The 23754-nt window shown below is 39.8% G+C and overlaps 2 protein-coding genes across 2 annotated transcripts; one reads left to right on the top strand and one right to left on the bottom strand.

The window, feature by feature from the left end:
• The first annotated feature begins 11062 nt into the window (after window positions 1–11062).
• On the top strand, window positions 11063–13412 carry LOC146464028 (uncharacterized). The gene has a single exon (XM_085083795.1). It carries the CDS (start codon window positions 11492–11494, stop codon window positions 13010–13012), a length of 1521 nt encoding a protein of 506 aa, XP_084939921.1. The 5' UTR covers window positions 11063–11491; the 3' UTR covers window positions 13013–13412.
• Window positions 13413–13898: 486 nt separating this feature from the next.
• On the bottom strand, window positions 13899–16457 carry LOC146464027 (G2/M phase-specific E3 ubiquitin-protein ligase-like). Its single transcript, XM_085083823.1, has 4 exons — window positions 16442–16457; window positions 15506–16386; window positions 14860–14958; window positions 13899–14399 (listed from the first exon to the last, which is right to left on the bottom strand). Exons 1-4 carry the CDS (start codon window positions 16455–16457, stop codon window positions 13899–13901), a joined length of 1497 nt encoding a protein of 498 aa, XP_084939949.1.
• Window positions 16458–23754: the final 7297 nt, after the last annotated feature.

Here is a 23754-nt window from a genome sequence, read left to right as displayed (position 1 = left end):
AGATTGCGTGTAGCCTGTTCAGGTATTGTTATAGACACAGAACAATACATCTGGGACTACCCAATCAGAGTAGGTGTTGGGTATGACCTATTGTTTGTCAAACAAAAGACACACGAGATAATTCACATGCAAATTTTAGAGCTCGAGCCAAACATTTGTTAAACATAATTGGTGACTAACGCGGTGTAAAGATGAATAAAACTTTATTTCACTCAAAAACTTTAAAATCTGTCAAAGGATCTCAAGACAGCTCTATTGCCACACAGACGATAATGCAGTATATTTCATTAGAAAAAACAGGAAGATCTTGGTTCCTTATATTGTTGAGCATAGCAATACATTTTGATCTGCGTACATCTTGTGCAAAAGCTCTAGAATAAGAAGATAACTGTTTATCTCTTTCTATCTCTTCACGTTCTTCGGGGCTGATGACATAACCTTCAAAAGGTACGTGTTTGCCTTCAATATGTCTTTCATACAAGACCTTCAACACTCGGAAACTTTTGGGATGATGGCCGTCATCACGTGCGTACTTGAAATACGCCTGACGCAGCAAATCGTCTTTTTCTAAACAAAGTGTAGGATCTGGGTCGTCTCGAGAGTCTTCTTTCATTTCTTGGACATAAAACTTGTAAGATTCCCATACTTCGTCCATCCATTCTCTGTATCTAAGACCGTGAAATATTTTAGGACTTCCTAGACTGTTGAATCCGTTGTCACACATTAAAAATCCTTCGTCATATTTGCGTGCATGGCGCTGGCGTTAAATAAGTCCTTTCTGTTTAACCTCTTGGCGATGATTTTCAAACATCTCCTTTATCTCTCCATAAGGATGGAATCTTGTGAACCGTGGCTGAGGTGAATATGAGAGCCGCTCCTTGAAAGCATGCGATATTGGCTGGTCTATCCACATGAAAAAGTCACACTCTTTTTTGTGGCACGTCAGAAACTTGCGATCCTGGCTCCAGGGTTGTGTTTCAGTACTTTTTCTCAATGCTAGCTTGTAAGAGCAATCACAGACCAACTGAGCTGCATATTTTTTCACATCAGAGTGTGTATGATGCGCGATACGCTCTATGTCCTCTTTCCATTCTGAAGCAGGGGCAAATTAAAAACATAAAGCACATTTTCTGGGGATAGTAAAAATAGCTAAATCCTTGCGCTTTTTCTACCAATTTCAACGTTGAGCGGGATGAAACGGGCAGAACTGACCGGGTAAGGAAGTCGCTTTATCTTCTGTCAACAGAGGTGTAGCGGCCGATTCGACTTGCATCTTTGGAACCAACCTTAATTAATTCAATCGTAGAAAAAAGCAGTAGGACTAAGAAATTCCAATGATGGAGTGACGCCATGGGTGGTGTGTTCGGTTTTATTCCTTCATAACAATCGACATAGACATAACCAATCAGAGTGCCTCCTTAAAAAGAGGCAACCAATGAACGCCTTTGTTTTTTAGAGACAACCAATCCTTGTAGTAAGAATAAATAATGATGTCATCTAACGGACAGTAATGAGATGCCTCAGCTTTCCCTCAGCTCTTCCTCAGCATTTCCTCAGCATTTTTCCGGCCTCAGTGGTCCCTATATTACTACTTAACAATCTAGCGAGAATTAAAAATTAACATTAGCTGTATAAAACGAGAAAAGAGAAATAAATAATTGCGGAGCTTCATAGCTAATAAAATTTGGGAAACCCATAAGTTAATGGAAATTTTGGCAAACGTAGAAAGAAGAGAAAGAGAGAGAAAAAGAAAACAAAAAAGCGAAGACGATTAGTCAAAGTTCAACGTGAATGAAAGCAACGGATAGCAAGTTAGAGCAGGCTGGCTGGCAAAGTAAGTTTAAAGAAGCCTCACATTTGCCTAGATCACCCGTTCGTGATCAGTTATCGTAGCTTTTAGAATTCTAAAATTAGACACGCTTTCGATACCACCAATATTCGGGGCAAGTTAATTTTGAAAAATTTGTTTCGTGGCCGTGCTTTTTTCATTTGCACCACACGGCTCCTACGTGTTTTTAAACGTACACATGTTTCAAAGCTCTGAAATAATTCTACCAAACACCAAAAAGTATTTTTTAAATGTTATTTAGAGACTAGGACTATTACTATAGGAGAAAAATTGACACAGTTTTGATTTTCCAAACATTTTTCCACGAAAGCTATCTTGCCCTCGCAGAAAAAATCATGTTTACGGGATTCGAAGGCCGATTACAGATCATTTGTAAACGAAAATGATTTCTTCCAGGCGCAATTGATAATTTTTCTTTACATTACGTGTTTAAAGCCTTACACAGATGCTTTAATCGTTTATCAAATTTTGACACAGTGATGATTTTTCAAATATTTTTATCCAAGCCGGCGCCGAATGTGTCTGGGAATCCTGTTAAGCAACGACGGCGGCAGCAACAACATTTGAACAAAAACAATCGCTCCGCACGTGAATTTTAAATTTAAGTACATGTCTTGCCGTTCTCCGCAAAGCAACAACTTGAAATGACCTAATTTAAGGTTTTGTGGAGAACATGAGCAAACAACGGTGAATTTTTCTCTTTGTTAACTTGAGCGCAACTCCTACCAATTTAGGCAACTTGTTAGCCGTTTACTACTCTAATGCGTTTTCGAGCAACAATCAATAATTTTCCCTATTTTACGTGCTGCAAGCTCTGTAACATAGAGAGCAAAATTACTGAATGCTGATTGGTCGAAACAGAGGGCATTTTTGTCTAAATTTTTCTTTCAACGAGGGCAAAATTACTCACTACTGATTGGTTGAGCGACGAAAATACTTGTTCCTGATTGGCTGAGCACGCCATTTCTACATTTTGTGCCGCGACAACAACGACTTCTTTCAGGTTTTTTTTTTTTTGATTTTGTGCCAAAAATACCTGGAAATCAAGTGCTACAGCTACAAAGGAAATTCCTAAAGGTGAACTTTCGTTTCTTACAAGAAACTGTAAAATATTATTTGTATCAAAAGCTAAAAACTTGATCGGATTTGTTCAGTTGAAAAACGGTAATCATTCATGGTCACGCTACGGCTTCTTCGAACGAACGATAACCGAACAATAATAACAGTGCCCTTTAATGGGAGGAAGGAGCAGGTGTATTTCAGTGGAAAAAATTAATCTGCAAGATTCTTCTTTGGACCCACGGTTTGCTACCGTAAAGTTCCGATAGTAACGACCCTTCGAAAGTAACGTTAAAACTTTGTGGCTATTAATAAATCCCGACAATAGCGAGCCCCCAAAAGTAACGACCCCCCCGAAAGTAGCGAGTCCCCAAAAAGTAAGCGACTGGGAGACCATGCAAGATTTTTTTAAAATTACTTTATATAAATACCGAATGTCTCTATTGTTTTCCAATCCATAGTCAGATTTTTAATGTAAAATACTAATATCTTCGTGCATGGACAAATTGATCACGGTAAGGCACTTTACAACAACGAAGCCATCATTCGTCCTTGACATCAGTTCACTGATGGCGTAAAGTGCAAAACTAAACTGGTAGAATTTCGTATTAATTAACAACAGGAACGTTTCTTCAAATTAAAACTGAAAACTCTATATATACTGCCGTATAAAACCTATTGGTGTGTCATGGACTAAAAGCACTGAGTTTATCTTTCCACCCCTGAGTCAGAGAGAATTCGATTTACATCGGCTGATTCATTCATGCGGTAGTCCGGTGGACCATCGATGTTTATTTCACTGTCGCTGCTACCAGAAATGGGTGGTGGTCTTAATTCTGTCTGTTGTTTGAGCTCTGCGCGAATCATATAATTTTTCATTTCGGAGAAAAGAGCTAGCGCTAGCTTGTTTCATGGTTTTTGTTCCCCGAAAATAACGACCCCCCGAAAGAAACGACTCTCCGAAAGTAACGAGCCCCAAACGCTGCTAATTTCGAAAGTAACGACGGTCGCTACTATCGGAACTTTACGGTATTTTGATTGATCTTTAATCGTGTGAAAAGCCGCGGTAGAAAGCTTTACAGTGCAGGTGAATTAAAATTATTGATGCCTAACATCTGGTTTTATTGTTGTTAGTTTGCTTATGAATTAAACTTTTATTTTCTCAGAATACATTTATATAACAATCAACTTTTCTCGTTTTGTCTGTTTTGTACGCTAAGAAACAGGTGAATGGTGCGTTTGTTTGTTTTGCTTACGGGTGAGTGTTTTTAATCCAGGCCGGGATTGACAATTTTACGAAGTGCCTCGATAGTTTTAAGAAAATTTTGCCCTTTATGTTATAAACACGTAATCGCAATGAGTCCTCGTAGAATTAAGGATTAATTTTCACTTGTATTTTCAAAGTTTTGGCAAATTGTTAGCCTTTTAAAATTTTACTCGTGCTTATTTATTCCAAATTGCACTCGGAATCATGTGATCACCTAACTGTACTTACAAATATACTTCAATTGTTTCAATAGGACTAATATTCGTGGAGAAAGTATTTTTTCAACATTTTGTTGCGGGGAAGTTTCGTTCGCATCGCACAGCTCTCATTCAGTTTTAAACACACTTAAAAATCTGTGCCAAGCAACCAAGAGTGATTTTCCCGTGTTCTCCTTTTCTTGACGTTTATTAAGATTTCAGTATTGGCAATATTTACTCTTTACTTTTGCACATGTAATGAAGAGAGAATATAAGTTAAATTCAGGAATAAACTAACGACGATAAAACTTAATATCAGGCATCAATTACCACCGGTTTCATTGATACGCGACCCTCAAATAAAAACTCCCGCGAGCATTTGGCGATTCGCCTTCGTCAATCATGCGCTTTTTGTATTTTGTTATAGGAATGCCGCTCTTGTTTTCAAAAATATGGCGGTCACTGTGTAGCCTGCTCCTTCGACATGGTTGCTTCTTATTCTTCAATTTTACGTTGGCGACTGGTGTATTTGCTTGTGCAAGGGTCGAGCGCGAACGCTATAGCAAGACTTCTGAACGCGCGTGAGGTTGACATTTGTGAAGAAAATTCGGAAAAAATACAGAAATACCACCACGATTGATTACCCAGCCCGGACAGGAAAAGCAAGACAAATGGACGGTAGGTGGAAAAAGAATCGCATAAATCGGCATAAATAAACGAGCATGCAGTAGATGACATCGATTGCCTTTTATCATTTACAGCACATGACGTATTGTTTATAAGGAAAGTAATTGAGCCATATCCAGGAGTGTACGAAGATGAAATACAGGGATGGCTCAGTTCAGTACGCAAGAGGAAAGTGGCTTCCATCAATCGATGCTCAGCCCCTGCACGAGCAAATACACCACTCGCCAACGTAAACTTGAAGAATAAGAAGCAACCATGTCAAGCGAACAGGCTACACAGTTGCCGCCATATTTTTTGAAAACAAGAGCGGCATTCCTATAACACCATATAAGGAGTGCATGATTGACGAAAGCAAATCGCCAAATGCTCGCGGGAGTTTTTATTCGAGGGTCGCGTATCAATGAAATCGGTGGTAATTGTTCACATGCGCTGTGAAGCTCACCGGCCTACCGCTTGAAAATCCGCAAAAATAGATCGATAAAAATAGCAAACGGTGGATCTAAAGAAGGAACTTACGGAATAATTTCTTTCACCGAATTTGACCTGCTCCTCCTCCCATCAAAAGGACACTGTTATGCTCGGTTTTCATTGTAGAAGAAGAAGTAGCGAGGTGAAAGCACTTGGTCACCCTGACTGATTTCAGTTTCTCAGCTAAACAAATGTCACTCCGATCCAAGTTTTTAGCTTTGACACAAATAAACTTTTTCTGTTTCTTGTAAGAGACACGAAAACTTAACGCTTAGGAATTTCCTTTCTAGCTGCAGCACTTGATTTCCAATCGAACTCCAAAAAACTTGAAAGAACTCGTTGTTTTTAGACACAAAACGAAGAAACCAATCAAATGTAGAACTGGCGTGCTCAGCCAATGAGAAGCGAGTACTTTCGCCGCTCGACCAATCAGGAGTAAGTAATTTTGCCCTCAGGGAAGGAAAAATTAAGAAAAATTGCCCTCTGTTACAACAAATTAGCATTCAAACAAATCTATTCCTCTGTATTACATTGTTAAATATTGTTATAGTTATTATTAATGAGCAGTTTGCTGCATATGCACTAAAAATATATCATAACTGCAGAAAGGATGAGGGAACTGGTAAAGTTATTACGTTCATACGCTAAGAAGATTTCCGTAAATCCTATGAAAAAAATTGGAGCTCCGCTTGTAGCCTTGGCTAAATATATGTATTATTCTGGTAAACCGGTCTGACTCCAATCATTACCTGAGTTTGCATGCCTCTCTGTTCTTCCATGTTCTTGTGCTTCTCTATTGTGAGATTGGCAATTTGTTCTTCTGTCTTACCATCGAATGTCATGGTTTTAGTCTTGTTTTTCTCATTCAAGAGTGCTACCGTCACACATGTTATTGCTGACTGCAGAGTTTATATTAAAAATTGGTTGTTCTGAAGAAAGAGGTCGTGGCTGCTTTCATAGTTCTTTATAGCAAAACTGGTTTTAGTGTGTGCCTGTGGGTCAGTGGTGGTGGTGGTCATGTAGTTTGGAACATTTTTGACTCAGGGATGGTAAATACTTGCAAGCTCCTTGCAAAATTTTGCCGACCCCCCTCCCCAAAGTCCTAAAAAATGAAAGTCTCCTTAGCGCCACCTCGCTGGTTCTTAAGAGCGAAGCTCTCTACCCTGAAATATGAACATAAAAATCGATGTATCAAGTTCGTATTTTGAATGCTGGTGAAAAAGAGTCGCTTTAAAAGGCTCTTTAAGAAACAGCAGATCGAGAATATGGTCCGAGTTAGCAGGGATTACAGGCAAAATGTAAGGAGAAAATACGATGGAGAAACGTTTCAAGGTGTTCCGAGACCGTTAGAGTATTTTAATTGGCGTTATGTCATTACTGAAGCAACTTCTGGTATGACGTCAAGTAGCGTAACGGAAAGTCGACCTACCTGAGTAACAAGGCCTTCCTGAGGGAAGAGGGCAGAAAGGGAAGGATTCTCTCTTTTTCCCAGACTAAAGGTGAAAGAGACATCACGTAGTCTTTCTACTAAAACTATTCAATTAACTCCATCACGCCGGGAAAAGGTTTAAAAATAATCGAGGCGAGAGTGGGGCATAAATAAGGCTGCTTATTAATTATTAAGCCTTAATGGCTTTCTTGTTCTCATTTGTGATTTACTCATCGCCCAGAATGCTATTGTCTTTCGCGACACGTACTTACAGCGCCCAGTTTTTCAACGCGCGGCATAATAATTTGCATATCCAGAACTAGTCGGTTGTGATTGGTCAATAAATTCAGCTTTGGGAATAACCGAGTCTCTTCAAGATTTCTGCTGCTGTCAATCAAACGCTTGAATGCGTGAGGTGAAATCCCAAGACGCAATGTAGATAACAAAGGCGCTCTGGTTAAAGTCGAACAAAAGCACTTATTCAACAAGTTCACGTGCAGCGATATCTTTTAATTTGTCCCGATGGACTCCCAATGGTCAAAACGTTATCCAAAGTTTTACATAGAATAAGGGTGCTAGTTTGAGTGTAAAAGCTTTATGACTAACTGCAGGATACACTGCAACTACAGCTTTTCGGGATCGCGATCGCGAAATGTTTTCGGGAGTTTTGAAAAACGCACGCCAAGGCTGAGTCGTTTGTAGCTGCGTAGCTGGCGGTTTTGTTTGGGACTGCGCGAGCGAAAATGCAAGCCGCGAGGAAAATTGAGCTTTACTGCTTGTTCGCGCGTTCCCCAACAAAACTGCCAGCTGAGTAGTGACTGAACTAAATAAAAAGATAATACATTGCGGGAGCTTGCTCATTCGTGCTTTGAGCAATTTTTTGGAGTGTTAAAAAAGTGAATTAGCTGTTTCTCTTTACAGGGTAAAAGAAAAGTCAAATAGATTAAATGTAACGTAATTTTCTTTGAAACTGTAACAAGGAAAAAGCAAGCGCCCGCTTCGTGACGGCTAACCTCTGAGGAAACATTCAATTTGTTTGTGTTCAATAATTATTCAAATTTCGATCCGCTTTCATTGATGAAAACATACATAACGCTTAGTTTATTTCAGGCCATTCAGTTCCTAACTGCTATTATCGAGACACGATGTCGAAGCGTGCAAGACACCCGCCAGGCTTTTACAAATTATTATTGATTGACGCTTGCGATAGTGGTTATAAATCGAAATATCGACCGATTGTAAAGCCCACTGTTATGGGTGTGTTCGAAGTTGAGCGCGTAGTCGCAAAACGAATTCAAGGCCGCGAAACAGCGTACTTTGTTCAGTGGAAGCATTATTCTCCAGAACAGAACACGTGGGAGCCGGCCGATCACTTGCCAGAAGAACTCATCTCCGCATTTGAGAACAGATCTTTCGATCCGCTTCGCGCCGAGGAATGCAGAGAAAGACTCGCTCTACTATTTGAGAAGGGCTTAAAATCGTCGCTTGCCTGCAACGAGACGATTACCATGCGGCACGATGTACTGCGAGCGATCTTCCTGGTTTGCCGTCAGATCTCTGAGGGACTCCATACTTCACTGGTGAAGAGGAGCTGATAAACGCGGGTATTGGCTCTTCGCTGAAGAAATGTCTGACAATAACAGGCGGTGGTTGTCGCGTCGTTACTCCCGTCAGTTTCAGGTTGTTTCTTGGAGAGTCGCCCGCCTTCCTGGATGAGAAAGGCTATAAACAGCTTCCAGACCAATAGAGAGACTCCAGGTGAAGTTCACCAAGAGCTATTTCGCTGGAAATATGTATTGAGTTGAGAACTACCTCTAGACACCAACAACGGCTTCTTTAGAAGCCACCAAATGCAATGAAAGCTAATAACCAATAAAAATCGTACAGAAACTCCTTGTGTCCCCCCGACTGTTTCCATTCCTGATAAATTACGATAAATAAACTTGGAAACAGAAATACCGTATGAGGAGGTGAATTATGCGCTCAAGAGCTTTCCGCGAAAACTTTTCAAGATTTGATTAAAAACCAGTAACTGTGTTTGTAATGACAGCCACCGCAACAAAATAAAACCACGGGATCTTGTAGTAGGGGATATATAATCAACAATACATTGTAAAACGAACCAATAAAAAAGAGCAAGACTGATTGTCAGGTTAGGGAAATTCAAATATATTGATAACAATATTTCGAAGGGCACGGCTAAATATTCTTCTTCGCCGTATTTAAAAAAATTGATTGCCAGACGTTTTGCATGTTAACTTCTTACTCTTCCTCCCTCCTTTCGCGCTCCACGTTCTCCACGCATGCACTTCCCGCGCGCAAATAATTCTCCTCTTACGAAGCCTTTGAAGAACATCACCATACCACTCCATCTAAAATAATTTTGCACATTGCAATTTACCTGGGCACTTTGTAAACGGCATCTGACTCATCCCTCTGGATCTAATACATACCATCAACCGGGACTTCGCAGAAAAGGCTCGTAATGCATTGTTATACATAAGTCATTTCCAGCATTGCGTCCTCCAGTCCCCCTCGGGCCTATTCCAAAGTACTAGGATTTTTTTAAAACATACTGCTGAATGCCCCAGGGCGGGAACAAACGAGCTAGCCTGTTCAAATTTTTCACGGTACAGCCGAGTAAAACATAATAAGTTGATTTGTTGTTTTATGGGCGTACCTTCATGCCAATGAAAGCTAATTCAGGCCAAAGAAGTCTTATTTCTCTGTCTTGCTCCAGTGACCGTTCTGTGGATCTACCTTCTCATTTCCTCCTCCTTAGACAAAGTTAATCACAAATTGATTGTCTTTCCTGATGAACTCATCATGAAAGAAACTGAGAGAATCACGAGGCCGTCAAATTCCCCGGGGTAGACTAATGCCCGACCCCTGGGACGGGCAATGAGGAAAAAAGTCCCATTAATGGCCTAGGAGAAAGGCATTGATGGAATTAAAAATTCAACATTTGACCTGAAGATCACAGTGACAAGACCCTGAGAGTTAAATTTTGTGTTTACATTTTTGCAACAACAATCGTTTCTTTGGCATTTATACAATCCTGTTTCCTCCACCGAGCTTGGCAGGTCCATTTTCCACTGACCATCTGTAATTTTCGCAAATTTTTCGCTTCTTCCTCCCTGCCTCGGTGCCGTGCGGTAAAGTTTTAAATCGAACTCTCCAAGGCCGAATTTTATTGGCAGTTCCCTCAGCCCAAGAAATGACAACAGATGCTTCTTTAGAGACTGAACTGTCTCTAACTCATCGCAATTGATTGGAATACAGCTTCGGTGTCGTTAAAATGCCGTATCCGAATCAACGCGGTAAAAGCTAGCAATCGCCTTTATTACGCCGGAACGAGCGGACATGGTATAGACTCAGTTTAATGCTAGAGCGCGTTCTGTGTAAATTTGAGTCATGTTACAAATAAACTTTTAACTAATGTGAATTGTTAGTGTGAAATATGACGCCCTACTCTGCTGCTGTTTATACCACACGTTTGTTTGGTGATTTGGTATAAAATATATCAATTATTAGCCAAAAAACGTAGCAGCAGGTCTTTTGTCAATTGTCAGTACCAGCGAGTATAAATGTCAGTTGTCGGTTAAATTTTATGCTATTTGTCAGTTGTCAGTTAAAATTTTGGCTATTTGTCAGTTGTCAGTTAACCCCATCCAGACCCTCAGAGATGCCTGATCTTTAACAAACCAGTAAAAAGCTTGAGACAATTAATTTCATTTATTTAATATTTTAAACTTTTACTTTCTGTTAATTCTGCCGTAAGGCTAAGTCTTACCCTCTATCATTTATTAACTTGTGAACAGCCTTACTTTAGTAATGCTAAGTTTTCAAAAATGATCCACATTTTAGACGAAATTGTCACGAACATTACCATGTTCTCCCAATGGATTAGTAGTTCAGTTTCTTGTCATAATGACAGCCTCGTTATCGGTTTGGTTTATGGATCGTTTCTAGGTATTTTAGTTTTTCTGGTTTTTGGAATTTCGAAAAGCTTGAGAGAGCACAGGCGTCCCAAGCTCACGTTTAGAGAAAGCGAAAAATTAATTATCTATTTATTCATATATGCGTCACGACTATGGTTTGCCAAATGTTGCAAAATTCAACAACTTGCATATTTATATTCAACAACTTTTATTTATGTTCAACAAGATATATTCGTATTCAACGTTTTATATTTATATTCAACAATGCGCATTTTCCTTCAACTTCAACTTAAATTATTTTCGTTCAACAACAATATTTGTTCAACTTCAACTAAAATTATTTTCATTCAACAACAATATTTGTTCAACTTCAACTGTCATATTTATTTAACACTCAACAAAAATAACTGTTCAACTTCAATACAGACTTTTTTCATTCAACAAAAATCATGACTGTTTTGTGAGTTAAGTTCCCGGACATTGTAAATCTCTTCATTCAACAAAATACCCCGTCCCTCCCCACCCACCAATCCCAAACATGGAACCCATTCCCTTCCCGGCACAAAACCTGATTGATTCCCGCCAAAAATCAAAATGGCTACGAGAACAGTAGACGAGCAATCTTTCATGGATTGCTTTGAGGATGTTTTAAGTGTGTTAAACATTTGTGAAGAGGGAGAAAATAGCACTTCCCGATCATTTATTGAGTGGGCTATCAATCGTTTAGACGCAGCAGCAAAATTTGTGGAAAACGTATTACCGGTTGTTAACGAGCACAAAGCAGAGTTGACCGAGGTTGCTAATAATTTGAGAGTACTGTATCATCTTTGGTGTCGAAAATTGACAGAAATGGAGCTAACCAACACTCCAAATTGTACCCACTTAGCAGTTTATCTGCTAAGTCCGCCGGAGCGTACCGTAAACAGAGGACCGGGAAGACCAAAGTACGAGATCGATGAAGAGACTTTGTTACACTTTAGGGCTTTAGGATTCAAGTGGAAAGACATCGCCGGACTTCTTCTAGTTTCGCGATGGACCCTGTGGCGACGGGTACGAGAACTTGGTATTACTGAGGAAACTGGCTTTACAAATATCACAAATACGAATCTTGATGATATTGTGCGTGCTTTCATGAGCGTGCAAGGAGGCCTTGTGGGTTACTCAATGGTTCGTGGCCACTTGAGAAGTATGGGGATCAATGTTCAAAGGGATCGTATTCGGGCCAGCATTTCACGAGTTGATCCGATCAACTGCCGTTTGAGATGGGCAACAGTAATTTCTAGGAGAGCTTATTCAGTGCCTGGTCCTAACAGTTTATGGCATATAGACGGCCATCACAGTTTGATTACATGGGGTTTCGTTATACACGGTTGTATAGATGGCTACTCTCGTTTAATTTGTTTTTTGAAGTGTTCTACAAACAACAGAAAGGAGACTGTTGAAGGCCTTTTTCTGCAGGGTGTCGAAAGGTACTCGTGGCCATCTAGAGTACGGACTGACCATGGAGGTGAAAACGTTTTGGTATGGGAACGCATGATTGCATTTCGAGGCCAAGATCGTGGATCTGCACGTAATCAGAGAATAGAGCGGTTATGGCGTGATGTGTTTCGATGTTTCGGTAATGTGTTTTACTACACCTTCAAATCCTTGGAGGAATCTGGTTTGCTTGACATCGCCAATCCCCTTCATTTGTTTGTTCTGCATTATGTTTACTTGCCTAGAATTAATGCTGCAATTGCTAGTTTTGTTGAGGCCTGGAACAAGCACCCCATAAGAACTGAAAGAAATTGGAGTCCGGAACAAATCTGGTCTAATGGAATGATAGACAGGGTGAACGGAAGACTTGTTGCAGTGGCTGATGTGAGAAGTGATGTTAATGTCAGTGGCGATGACTATGAGTGGTTTGGTTTTGACCCTAACGCACCACCTCCACCAGATGATGGTCTGTCTACTGTTGAAGTCAATGAAGTGGATTTGAATCTACCAGATGACATTATCTCTAGGCTAACAAATGAAATTGGTCCACTTGAGAATTCAAGTGCTTTTGCCATAGATATTTTCCAGAGGGCCCTTGAGTTCCTGGAAAACTTGCTTTCCAACCACGCTCCTCAATGAAATACTTACTTATAGAGAACTAAACACTGTATTTTTTCCCTAAAATCAGAAACACAAGTATGTAAATTGATGCTTGGGAGGACAGTGTTATGTGGCATCTTCCACAACAGCCCAATTTCGATATTTTAAAGTTCAGCCTAAAACAAGAGATGTCACTGCGAGGCTCTGGGCCATGGGGAAAAACTCACAAACTCTGTAATTTATTCCTCATGTTGAGGTCTATATTGTTTTAGGTTGCTAAATGCTAATTTGCACTTTGTAGTTGTGGTTTGATACATTGTGGAATGGAACATCGTGCATTGTCAGTGATCCTAAAACTAGTGCTATTGTTAATATTTTGCATAGAGGGGAAACTATTGCTTGTGATAGTCCACCTATCACAAGTAATTGTTAAAGAACAGGTCACTAATGATTAATATTTATTACAATAATAACATTCTACATGTAATGTTCAATAACAAAATAATGTAAGGAATTTTGTTTGGCAAAACATATCATTTCCAAGAATCAGCAGCTAAAGACAATACATACCAATGAGTTTATACTAGAAATGGCAAGGCTTTTTCAATGTTTTAATGCTGGCATAACACAACTAAATTGATCAGTGAATTGAACATCAACACTATTGTACCCAGATCATGGGATGTGATATGGGTCAGTACTTTCAATCCATCAAAACAAAGGCATGAAAACTGTTGCAAGTCATCTTTGACTTTAAAGTGGCAAATCCAATTACTACATCTTTCAAATTCCATAGAAGGTTACCAACAGCAACTCAGTAATGACCTCTTTTCGGTAAACCTAACAGTACACAAACAGCAACCTATCCATAAGTCTCGCTTACATAAGAGCCTCTAAATGTATAAATTTAGGGCAGTGTTGTTGTTTACACTGAGGTAAAAGACTTTCCAGATGAAGAAAAGGCTGAATCTAGTGAAAGTTCAAACAGACCATAAGAGGGAAAATGATCAGGTAATAACAATGTAAAGGTACATGTTGATGAGGAGATGTAACTTTCACTATGAAAATTTACATTTATTACAAAATTCTGAACTGAAGGCATTGTCTTGCTTCCAGTACAGTACTGCATAAATTGCATCAACCTGGCACTTGACGACTGGTCACCAAATCTGGTCATCATCATCTTGGTGTCCTGTGCTTGCTTGCTTAATTCATCTGGATATTTGAGACAATCTTTAACTGTGGTGGGTGTCAGCTCAACAGGTTTAAAGGTGAACACATTTTCAAAAAGATGTGGGTGCTTTGACATCTCATCAAGGACACCAAGGGTTGTCAATCCTTTTCTCAACTGATCCAATGCCATTTTTCGCTTTGAAATGACCTCATACATCACTATTGACTGAATTATTTTCCCTTTTGTAGACATCTGAAATAGAATATTGTACAAACTCAAACAATTTGAGCAAACAATGATATATAAGCAGATACTTTACTGGCTTTGAACAAATCAACTTAATACAATTGATAGTAAGTATAATTTGGAATGTGGGAAATAATAGATATCAACTTCTAACTTCTCCACCCACCAAAGGGTGGGAAGGAAGGGTAGAAACTAGAACAATACACAGTACAGGATATATTGAATGAAATAAAAACTGAATAGACTAGAGAATGAAAGTTGCATGCCTGTCACAATAAATCAACATTTGTAGGCAAGTTCAACGTTTAAGTGAGCAAAAAAAAACAAAAAAAAACAAAAAAAACAGTAATTGCAGGGGTCTCATTAGAAGGCTGGGCCTGGCTGTCAGCACGGGGGGTACACAATGTTAGCGGTAGCATGCAGGGCAGAACAATATAAATAAAAATATAGTCAAAGCAAATGGTACCTGCAGAACACTTGTCTCTCCACAATGAGCCAACAGATTAATTACTTCATCACTCTTGGCTAGCTCTGCCAGTTCATCATCATCACTGGCATCCATCAGCTTTGTATGAATAAGCAAAAATAGAAATAAATGTTGCAGATATGACTAGAAACCTATATGTACTGGCTGGAGAAGTCTTATTATCTATGAATTGTAGGTGTGGGCAAAAGATAGGCCCTTTTATAAGGCATGGTACACTTTTGATAATCGCTAAAATAAGAGAGTTTAATAGTATGTATTGGAGGGACAGCTGCCCCTCCAACCCATGCTACACTCTCTTATTTTGGTGTATTTTAAAAGTGAACCATGCCTTTGAAATTAAACCAATAATAATCAAATACAGTGAATTTACTACCGGTAATAATTTGGATGCTCTTTCAGATGACGATGTCCATTTTTCAATTCATTCGATTTTAAAAATTTGTGCCCAGTCCCCTGCTCGTTTAGAACATGGCTAATTAAGGAGTCTTATCCAATATTAACTTTACCACAAACTATTAGACAATGGATGGTTGTAATGTGGTGTTTGTGAGATGCAGTGTACACTTACTGGATTTACTGTTAAAAGTTAACCTAAAAATAAACTCATAATGTACTGGGCATTTACCTGCATGACTATGTTCCTAGAAAATGGATCTGGAATATCCCAAACATCGCAGTATGCAAATGCACACATAACATCCCCAGTCACAAGGTAATAGAAACATGGCAGAGCCAGACATGGAAAACCTGGGCCTCCTTGCACAAGAGAATGGGCAGTCATTTTTCCAACCATTTCAAACATTCCACTCATAACAGCCTGTGGTTGGTAAATTGGCACCTTGTGGGCATTTTCACCTTCAAACAGCACCATTAACTTGCCCTCTACTAAACCTTCAAATAAGTCAGAATAAAACTGCCTCATTACTCCCCCACTGTCTATGGCAGGTTGGCCTTGATAGGTAATTCTCAAAGGGCAGGAAGCATCAAACTGAATTGACTTGTAGTAGACCACTGCATCTTGAACAAGATCACCTTCATCAACTTCTAGTTTCTTTCTTTTTCCTGTCAACTTTTCCCCCAGGATTTCGATGATCTGGACTATTGACTCACACACTGCTGTATTAGAGTCTCCCTGAAGGGAATCCCCCTCAAGAAGAGCATCTGCTGCTAAATAGAGACCACCAAATTCTTGGAGTGCATTGTCAAGTTGTTCATCACTTGCAGATGGCAGCAGCTCTCGCAGTGTTTCCTTATCACTCTGACTGCTTGGACCAGCAATGGAGGCCACCACTAAATCAGCAGAGGTAGATGCCCCATATCCAGATGCACTTACACCCATGCTAGTGAGGCTTGTTTCCGACTGTCCATATTCTGCAATGGATCCATTTCCTGTCGAACTTTCAAATTTCTTGGGCATGGTCAGTGAAAAAGGTGACCTCATCAAGTCATCATCGTCATCATCTTTAGTTCCTGTGGGTGATGGTTCTTCACATGCGTCGATGAGTTCTCTCAAGACATTCAAACGAATGTAAAGCTTTCCCTGACCACATAATTCTTTTACGTGTTTGTAATTCCATTCAAGAGATTTGTTAACGACTGGGGTAGTTACTTTGTGACGCTCACGCTTAACAAAGTCAAAATGTTCCGGTGAGGGTAAAAGGAGGAAAGAGTTTGCGGAATGGAATGTGGAAAGACGTGCGGAATGGCATAATTATGCAAAATAAGAATTGCGGAATGACATAATTATGCGAGATACGATTTATGCATAATGACTCACAGAAATACATTAAACTGAAAAAGCGCGCCTTTTTTTGGGCGCCAATTTGCAAATACAGCCTTTTTGTAACCATTCAACCGAAGAATGCATCACAAAAACCCAAACGATGGTATCTTCGAATTCAAACTTTTTTCCTTCGATTCTCATCGCATAGCCGTTGATGCAACATAGCAGCTCGTGGACTTTTATCGTTCGCGAGTGAACACAAGATTTGTAATACATTTGCATTAAAGAGGTTTGTTTATTTACGTAACCTGGTTTCCATTTCCACACGAGTCGTAGCCTGCGAGCAAGCTCTCTTGTGGGTGGGGGGCGGGAGGGGGAAAGAGGAGAGAGCTTGCAACGATGTCTCAGGAATTTGAATGCCGCCCCCAATACTCCCCGCGGCTCCCTGCTGTCCTAGCTGTCTGAATTTGGCCAATCAGCGCAAACCGGAAACGATAGCAAACGTAAACAAACATGCGAAAGGTACAATGTTATCAGATACACTTCAAAAGACGGGAATCCTTGCTGACAAAAACTATAGTTTCTCTGATCGGGTATGCCTACCGAGTGCCACAAAAATCAGAAAATTTAGTGAAGGATTTTACTTAATTGAGAGCACACTAAAAGCCGATTGACCAAAAGGTCGAGGTCACAAATGTCGTCCCAAGGATCAAGCGAATCTTGCCGACTGCAGTGACCTGCAGTGTCAACGCCACAAAACTACTGGACGTTAAAAAATGTCGAAAACTTGACACGGTCAGGCCAGGGAAAAAAGAAGCAGTGCAAGGAAATCGGAAGAATCTCAATTTTGCAACCGGGTCTCCGAGAACGAGGACGCAATTCTCAATATCGACAATGTGGTTTCATTGGAACACTCAACTCGTCTGAAATTTGTAATGTTGTGAACGAGTAGCAAAGCAGACGTGAGAGTGCCAGATCAAAAGGAAATCATTGCCCTTCTAAAGAACGTTGCCCTAAAAAACTGGCAGTTCGCTGCTAACGCCGTACCAAAGCACTCGGAATTGAGTCGATATATTAAGAAAGCTTTCATTTGTGGCGTAAGCTGAAAGATGTTCATATTTTTTCGGCTGAGCCAAACACCAAACAAAAGCTTAAATTTGGCCGACCTTGACTCTCCATCTGAAATATCGGCAATCGAAGCGGCAGGCATCCCCATTCTTCTTGCTTCTGCGATCAAGTAATCGATAATGATACTTTGCAATGAGCAAACAACTAACATTATTGTTTGATATTAGACTTTAGACTTTCAATTGCTGCAAAAGGTTGAAATATCAACCTTGTCTCAAATCTCGTAGGTAAAACTGCAAGAACATCGCTACTTTGAAGTAAAGCATTGGCAGCTTGACTTTGCTCGGGTTTTAATTCCAGAGAAAACCTAAGTTATTTAGAGAAATTCTCGCAACCTTCACAAATAGAAACTCCGCCACCATTTTTGTGTTGTCAACACGACGCACGCGAAGACCAATGACGTAAGCACCAAATTCGATATCCACCAATCAGCATTTTGCGTTGAAAAATTCAACGCAGAAATGAAAATTCCTGAGACATCGTTGCAAGCTCTCTCCTCTTTCCCCCTCCCGCCCCCCACCCCCAAGAGAGCTTGCTCGCAGGCTACACGAGTCGTCCGCCAATTTACGGGAGATGTATACAACTCAATCGAAGGCTGATTAAACTTGACATGTTTCAAGCTTTCACAGCGCCTCGCAGGAAAAAGACGTGAGTAAAGAACCGCCTCTGTTTATTTTTGAAACGATTTATGTCACTTGTCGAGAATTTATCTGGTTATGACGAATGTGTTGTGGTTCGGTTATGCTCATTTCCGTTGTTTTACGTTTTATATTAATCAATTTATCATACACAGCCGAACACACACACACACACGCAAAAAATAAATTAATAAATGAAAACGAAAATAAAAATTTAACCGCAATCTATACCGCAGAACTCTTTCCCCGTATTTTGACGTGTAGATTTCGGTTTTTTATTTTCGAAGGAAGGATCTTGATGTAACAAATTTTCAACTCCAACATTTTGTAAGAAACTATATCTAAGCAATTCGGGAAAGATTTCCGCACAGCCCCATACATTATTTATCTATGCACAACTGTCACACTAACCCACTTCCAAAAACGACGAGCGTGAAAACAGAGTGTGTGCCAAATGTATAGATAATTATGCATGGGGCTGTGCAGATATCTTGACGCAACTCGTACAAAAAATACTGTAAGAGACTAATGTCACTTGAAGCCTCGGTAATTAATACCATACCGTAATTCTTATCTACTTTCTTTTCTTTTTCCTTTTTTTTTTTTATTTTAAAAAATCGATATAAGCTTGTATTGTACTGGTTATCCCATACCATGAAATCCCGGTTTTAAGTTCCCCTCCCCTGCTAATAAATCGCCTCGATTTTTGGGCCATCTATTTGTAAACGAAAATTTTATTCCGTGATAAACCCCTACCACTCTTCCACCTATAGTCCCATCTTTGATCTCTATATAAACACGTAACACCCCTTCCCCCCTTGCCCCTAAAAAAGCCGTTGACATTTCCTTTTTACGTATCCCCACCCGTAACCGGAATTTTACGGTATTATGGTCTGTGCCTCATTACAAGAGCCTGTGAAGTTTTCCTAGAGTCAACCTATTGTTGACTTTTTTGGTTTTCCTTGTTTTATCTGATTGGTGAGTATCACAGGTCTCGAAGAGGTAAACCCATAAATGATTGGATTGCTCAGTAGCTCAACAACAGTAACTCAAGTAGCTCTACAAACATGTAATCTAACCACACTTACACCCAGGGGAGGAGGGGGGGGACTCTTACATAAAACTGAAGGGAGAAGCCGTCAAAAATGTTGAACAGAATGTTCTAAATTGTACCAGACTCTCTTGGCATAGGTGTGGCCCCAATGTAGTTTCCTTAAGGGTTACCAAAACAAAATATTGAAATAATCAAGCAGTTTCCTCATTGCACAGAACAGAAAAGCTTTCCTTTGAGGTTTTGAAAGGAGAGATTCAGATTTCCACCGCAATGGTACAAAACTGCACATTTTCAACCCCTGTCAGGGACAAGCATTTTTACATCGCCCTAAAATTGACCTCCCATTTCCCCTTGGGGTGTAGAGCAATAATAACTAACTGTTCACATGGAGTTAACGTTTGGCAACAACAACAACAAGCAAGAGAGGATCAAAAGTATGAATTCTCCATACCTGTTCTGATACATACCCAGCTGTTCACTATTTATGACTTTTTTTAGGTCAACCATACAACCAGAGTTTTTTTGTTTTTTGTTTACGTACACATAATTTTTTTAAAAATTAATTTTTATGATTCTTGATGACTGACCTAAAAATAAACCAAGGGGAATCGTCATCATTCCAATAAGTCATGTAAGACCATTAGAGGATTAAGCCCACACATATACTTGATCCTCTCTTATGACAACCAAAACTATATCCACCATAACTTTAGCTGGTAATTCTAGTTGTCATAGCAGTTTCCATGTCCACGTATATAACGCTTGTAATATGAAAACTCTACAAATAGTATCTTCATTTAACATAAAGTTTGAAGATACTTAAGCATAATATAAACAAGGCTGTTTTCACGCAAAAAAATGAGTTATTCATGACATAATTAGGGACCGATCGTTTATTACGTCCTAGGGGGTTAAACGAGCTCTTTTTGGGGGATGTGGGGGGGGGGGGGGGGTAATTTTGTACCTTGTACGAAAAGTGAGGGGGGTAAAATCGACTAGATACTTCTCCATATCGCTACTATTCTTCAGTGCGACAAAGCTCTTGCACGTAATAGGTTGAGTAATGACATAGACAGGCAAACCGTGTATTTCATCAAGCAGTGTATCTCTGAAGGCTTGTTTCTCTGGGCAAAAAAAATTGAACAAAAGACGAATAGAGATGGTAGTCTTCTTCAAAATCTATATAATTATCCACATCCTTGATCCACATCCATACATCAAATGCTCCTGTACTGCTCTCAAACCCCGAGCTGCTTTGACCTTCTGTGTACCTTCTTTTGAGGACCGTGAAGAATAGACTCCAGCAATAACAAAACATCATTCTAAGGTACGTTCCCTTACTTTAATTTCGCCTCACTTCTGATTGTTTCTCTTGCCAGTTCAGATTCAGAGAGCTAGCGACTCCCGCATGTAACCAAGCGTTGTCACCAGGGGCCCGTTTCTCGAAAGACCCGGTAACTTACCGGGCCCGATAAGTAATTTTGGTGACAAATGTTTCTTAACAGAAGTCAATTTTTGTCAGCTTTGAAAACTAAATTTTAAAATCATGTTATTCTATGAAAACATTGGCCAAGTACCATGTCTGTAATTGTTCTGTAATCGGCGAAAAACGGGCCCAGTAAGTTACCGGGCTTTCGAGAAACAGGCCCCAGGAATTTCTCAACAATTCAACCGCCAGGCCAACCTTAGGGGGGGGGGGGGGGGGGGGTAAAATTTTCAAACTGTCATTCCAGTGGGGGGTAAAACTTTTGTTTGAAAGATTTTTTGGGGGGTAAAGTTTTCATACACTCGATTTTTTAGAAAACCACCGCCCGCCCGCCCCCCCCCCCCCCCCATAGGACGAAATAAACGATCGGTCCCTTAGTTATGTAATGTAATTTGAAAACAACTCAACAAACTTATCGTTTTCAAGGCGATGTTGTAATGTTCTTGCTTACAGTTTGTAAAATGTCAAAAAAAAAAATGATTTAATGTGGAACCTTGCCAGTATACAACAAAGATGCATTATCATTTAATTAGGCCAAAATTTAAAAGCAAATTCTAAAAACTGATCGATTTTAGTTTTTATTTGTCTGAGACAGTTCAAGTATCAGACAAAATGGTCAGTAAAATAAGAAGAAAAAAAAGCCGAAAAACCAGTATATAATACTAACATATTCTTTAAGGCTTTGCCCCACTATAAGCTAGCATAATGTTCAAACACCTACTTGGATACCCACTTCAAAGATCAGAATAAACAATGTTTGGGGTAACACGTTTTATACTTTGAAAATAAAATACAATGTGACTGGATTGTTCAGCCATTGTGATGGATGATAGTTGTTACAGTGGTGAAGAAGCTTTCTCTATCTTAGGAATATTTTGGGATGTTATCAGTATGATTTATTTGCAAGTTCTTCTAACTGTAAAGTATACACGCTGAAGGTGATTCCATCACTTATAAGTCAGAGGGACATGCACTATTCATGGTTAAAAATGGGCGTGGGTGTTATTTCAACACGTTGCAACAGTTATTGCAGTTCCCCTCCCCCTACCCCTCTCTTCTCCAAAGTGGACTGAATTTCATGTTTCCTCTCTAAAACCGAGATTTTACGGTTTTGGATAACCAGTACAATACAAGAAAGTAGGCTTCAAGTGACATTAGTCTCTTACAGTATTTTTAGTACGAGTTGCGTCAAGATATCTGCACAGCCCCATGCATAATTATCTATACATTTGGCACACACTCTGTTCTCACGCTCGTCGTGTTAGTGTGACAGTTGTGCATGGATAAATAATGTATGGGGCTGTGCGGAAATATTTCCCGAATTGCTTAGATATTGTTTCTGATAAAATATTGGAGTTGAAAATTTTATTTGTTTCATCAAGATCCTTCCTTCGAAAATAAAAAAACCGAAATCTACACGTCAAAATACGGGGAAAGAGTTCTGCGGTATAGATTGCGGTTAAATTTTTATTTTCGTTTTTATTTATTTATTTATTTATTTATTTATTTGCGTGTGTGTGTGTTTGGCTGTGTATGATAAATTGATTAATATAAAACGTAAAACAACGGAAATAAGCATGACCAAACCACAACACATTATTAGTCGAAATATTAGCCACTAATAAATCTGCCCTTTGCCGTAGTGCCAGCCTTGCATTCAGTTTTGTATTTTCACAACACATTCGTCATAACCAGATAAATCCTCGACAAGTGACATAAATCGTTTCAAAAATAAACAGAGGCGGTTCTTTACTCACGTCTTTTTTCCTGCGAGGCGCTGTGAAAGCTTGAAACATGTCAAGTTTAATCAGCCTTCGATTGAGTTGTATACATCTCCCGTAAATTGGCGGACGACTCGTGTGGAAATGGAAACCAGGTTACGTAAATAAACAAACCTCTTTAATGCAAATGTATTACAAATCTTGTGTTCACTCGCGAACGATAAAAGTCCACGAGCTGCTATGTTGCATCAACGGCTATGCGATGAGAATCGAAGGAAAAAAGTTTGAATTCGAAGATACCATCGTTTGGGTTTTTGTGATGCATTCTTCGGTTGAATGGTTACAAAAAGGCTGTATTTGCAAATTGGCGCCCAAAAAAAGGCGCGCTTTTTCAGTTTAATGTATTTCTGTGAGTCATTATGCATAAATCGTATCTCGCATAATTATGTCATTCCGCAATTCTTATTTTGCATAATTATGCCATTCCGCACGTCTTTCCACATTCCATTCCGCAAACTCTTTCCGCCTTTTACCCTCACCGAAAATGTTCTGGTCTTACAAATGGGAAACGCTGCTTCAGTACCTCGGTTATACTCTCTCTGATTTCACTTTCCGACTGGCCTGTCCCGAGCTCAAAATACCCTTTCAGTAGGACCATATCGTCAGTAACTGTGTAGTCGGGAACAAAGCCATTTTCATCCAGATCTTCAGGCTTGTCAAGGAGATGAACGGCTTTGGGGTGGAACTCCTGCTTTGTTTGTTTCTTCTGTCTACCCTTTAGGCGCCATGGATGATTCGTTGTAGCTGCAGGCCTCTTTTTTCCTGTTTGAAAATACTGCGACTGCCCAGTCTGAAAAGAAGACGAAGAAGAAGGACCCGGCTGACCCGGAGTGCCAGTGGCGGGAAAGTCCGGCGCGATGGAATTTGTCATCTCTCGGCTCGCAGATCGAGCTGAACTCGCTATAAGGTCGCGAGTTCTCATCAGTAACGAGGTACTATTTCCCGATCGTTGAAGAGCAATTTCGTTTCGAACGCATTCTCTGACCATCTGTGTCAGTTCTTCCTTAGCATCAAGTTCCGACGTCGACGCCATCTTTATTCAAAGCATAAAGTGATCGGGGGAC

This window comes from Pavona decussata, unplaced genomic scaffold (assembly GCF_977016875.1).
Source record: "Pavona decussata unplaced genomic scaffold, jaPavDecu1.1 SCAFFOLD_170, whole genome shotgun sequence".
Lineage (NCBI taxonomy): Eukaryota > Metazoa > Cnidaria > Anthozoa > Scleractinia > Agariciidae > Pavona > Pavona decussata.
The sequence above is the reverse complement of the archived record's forward strand: the minus strand, read 5'-3'. Positions and strand labels throughout refer to the sequence as shown.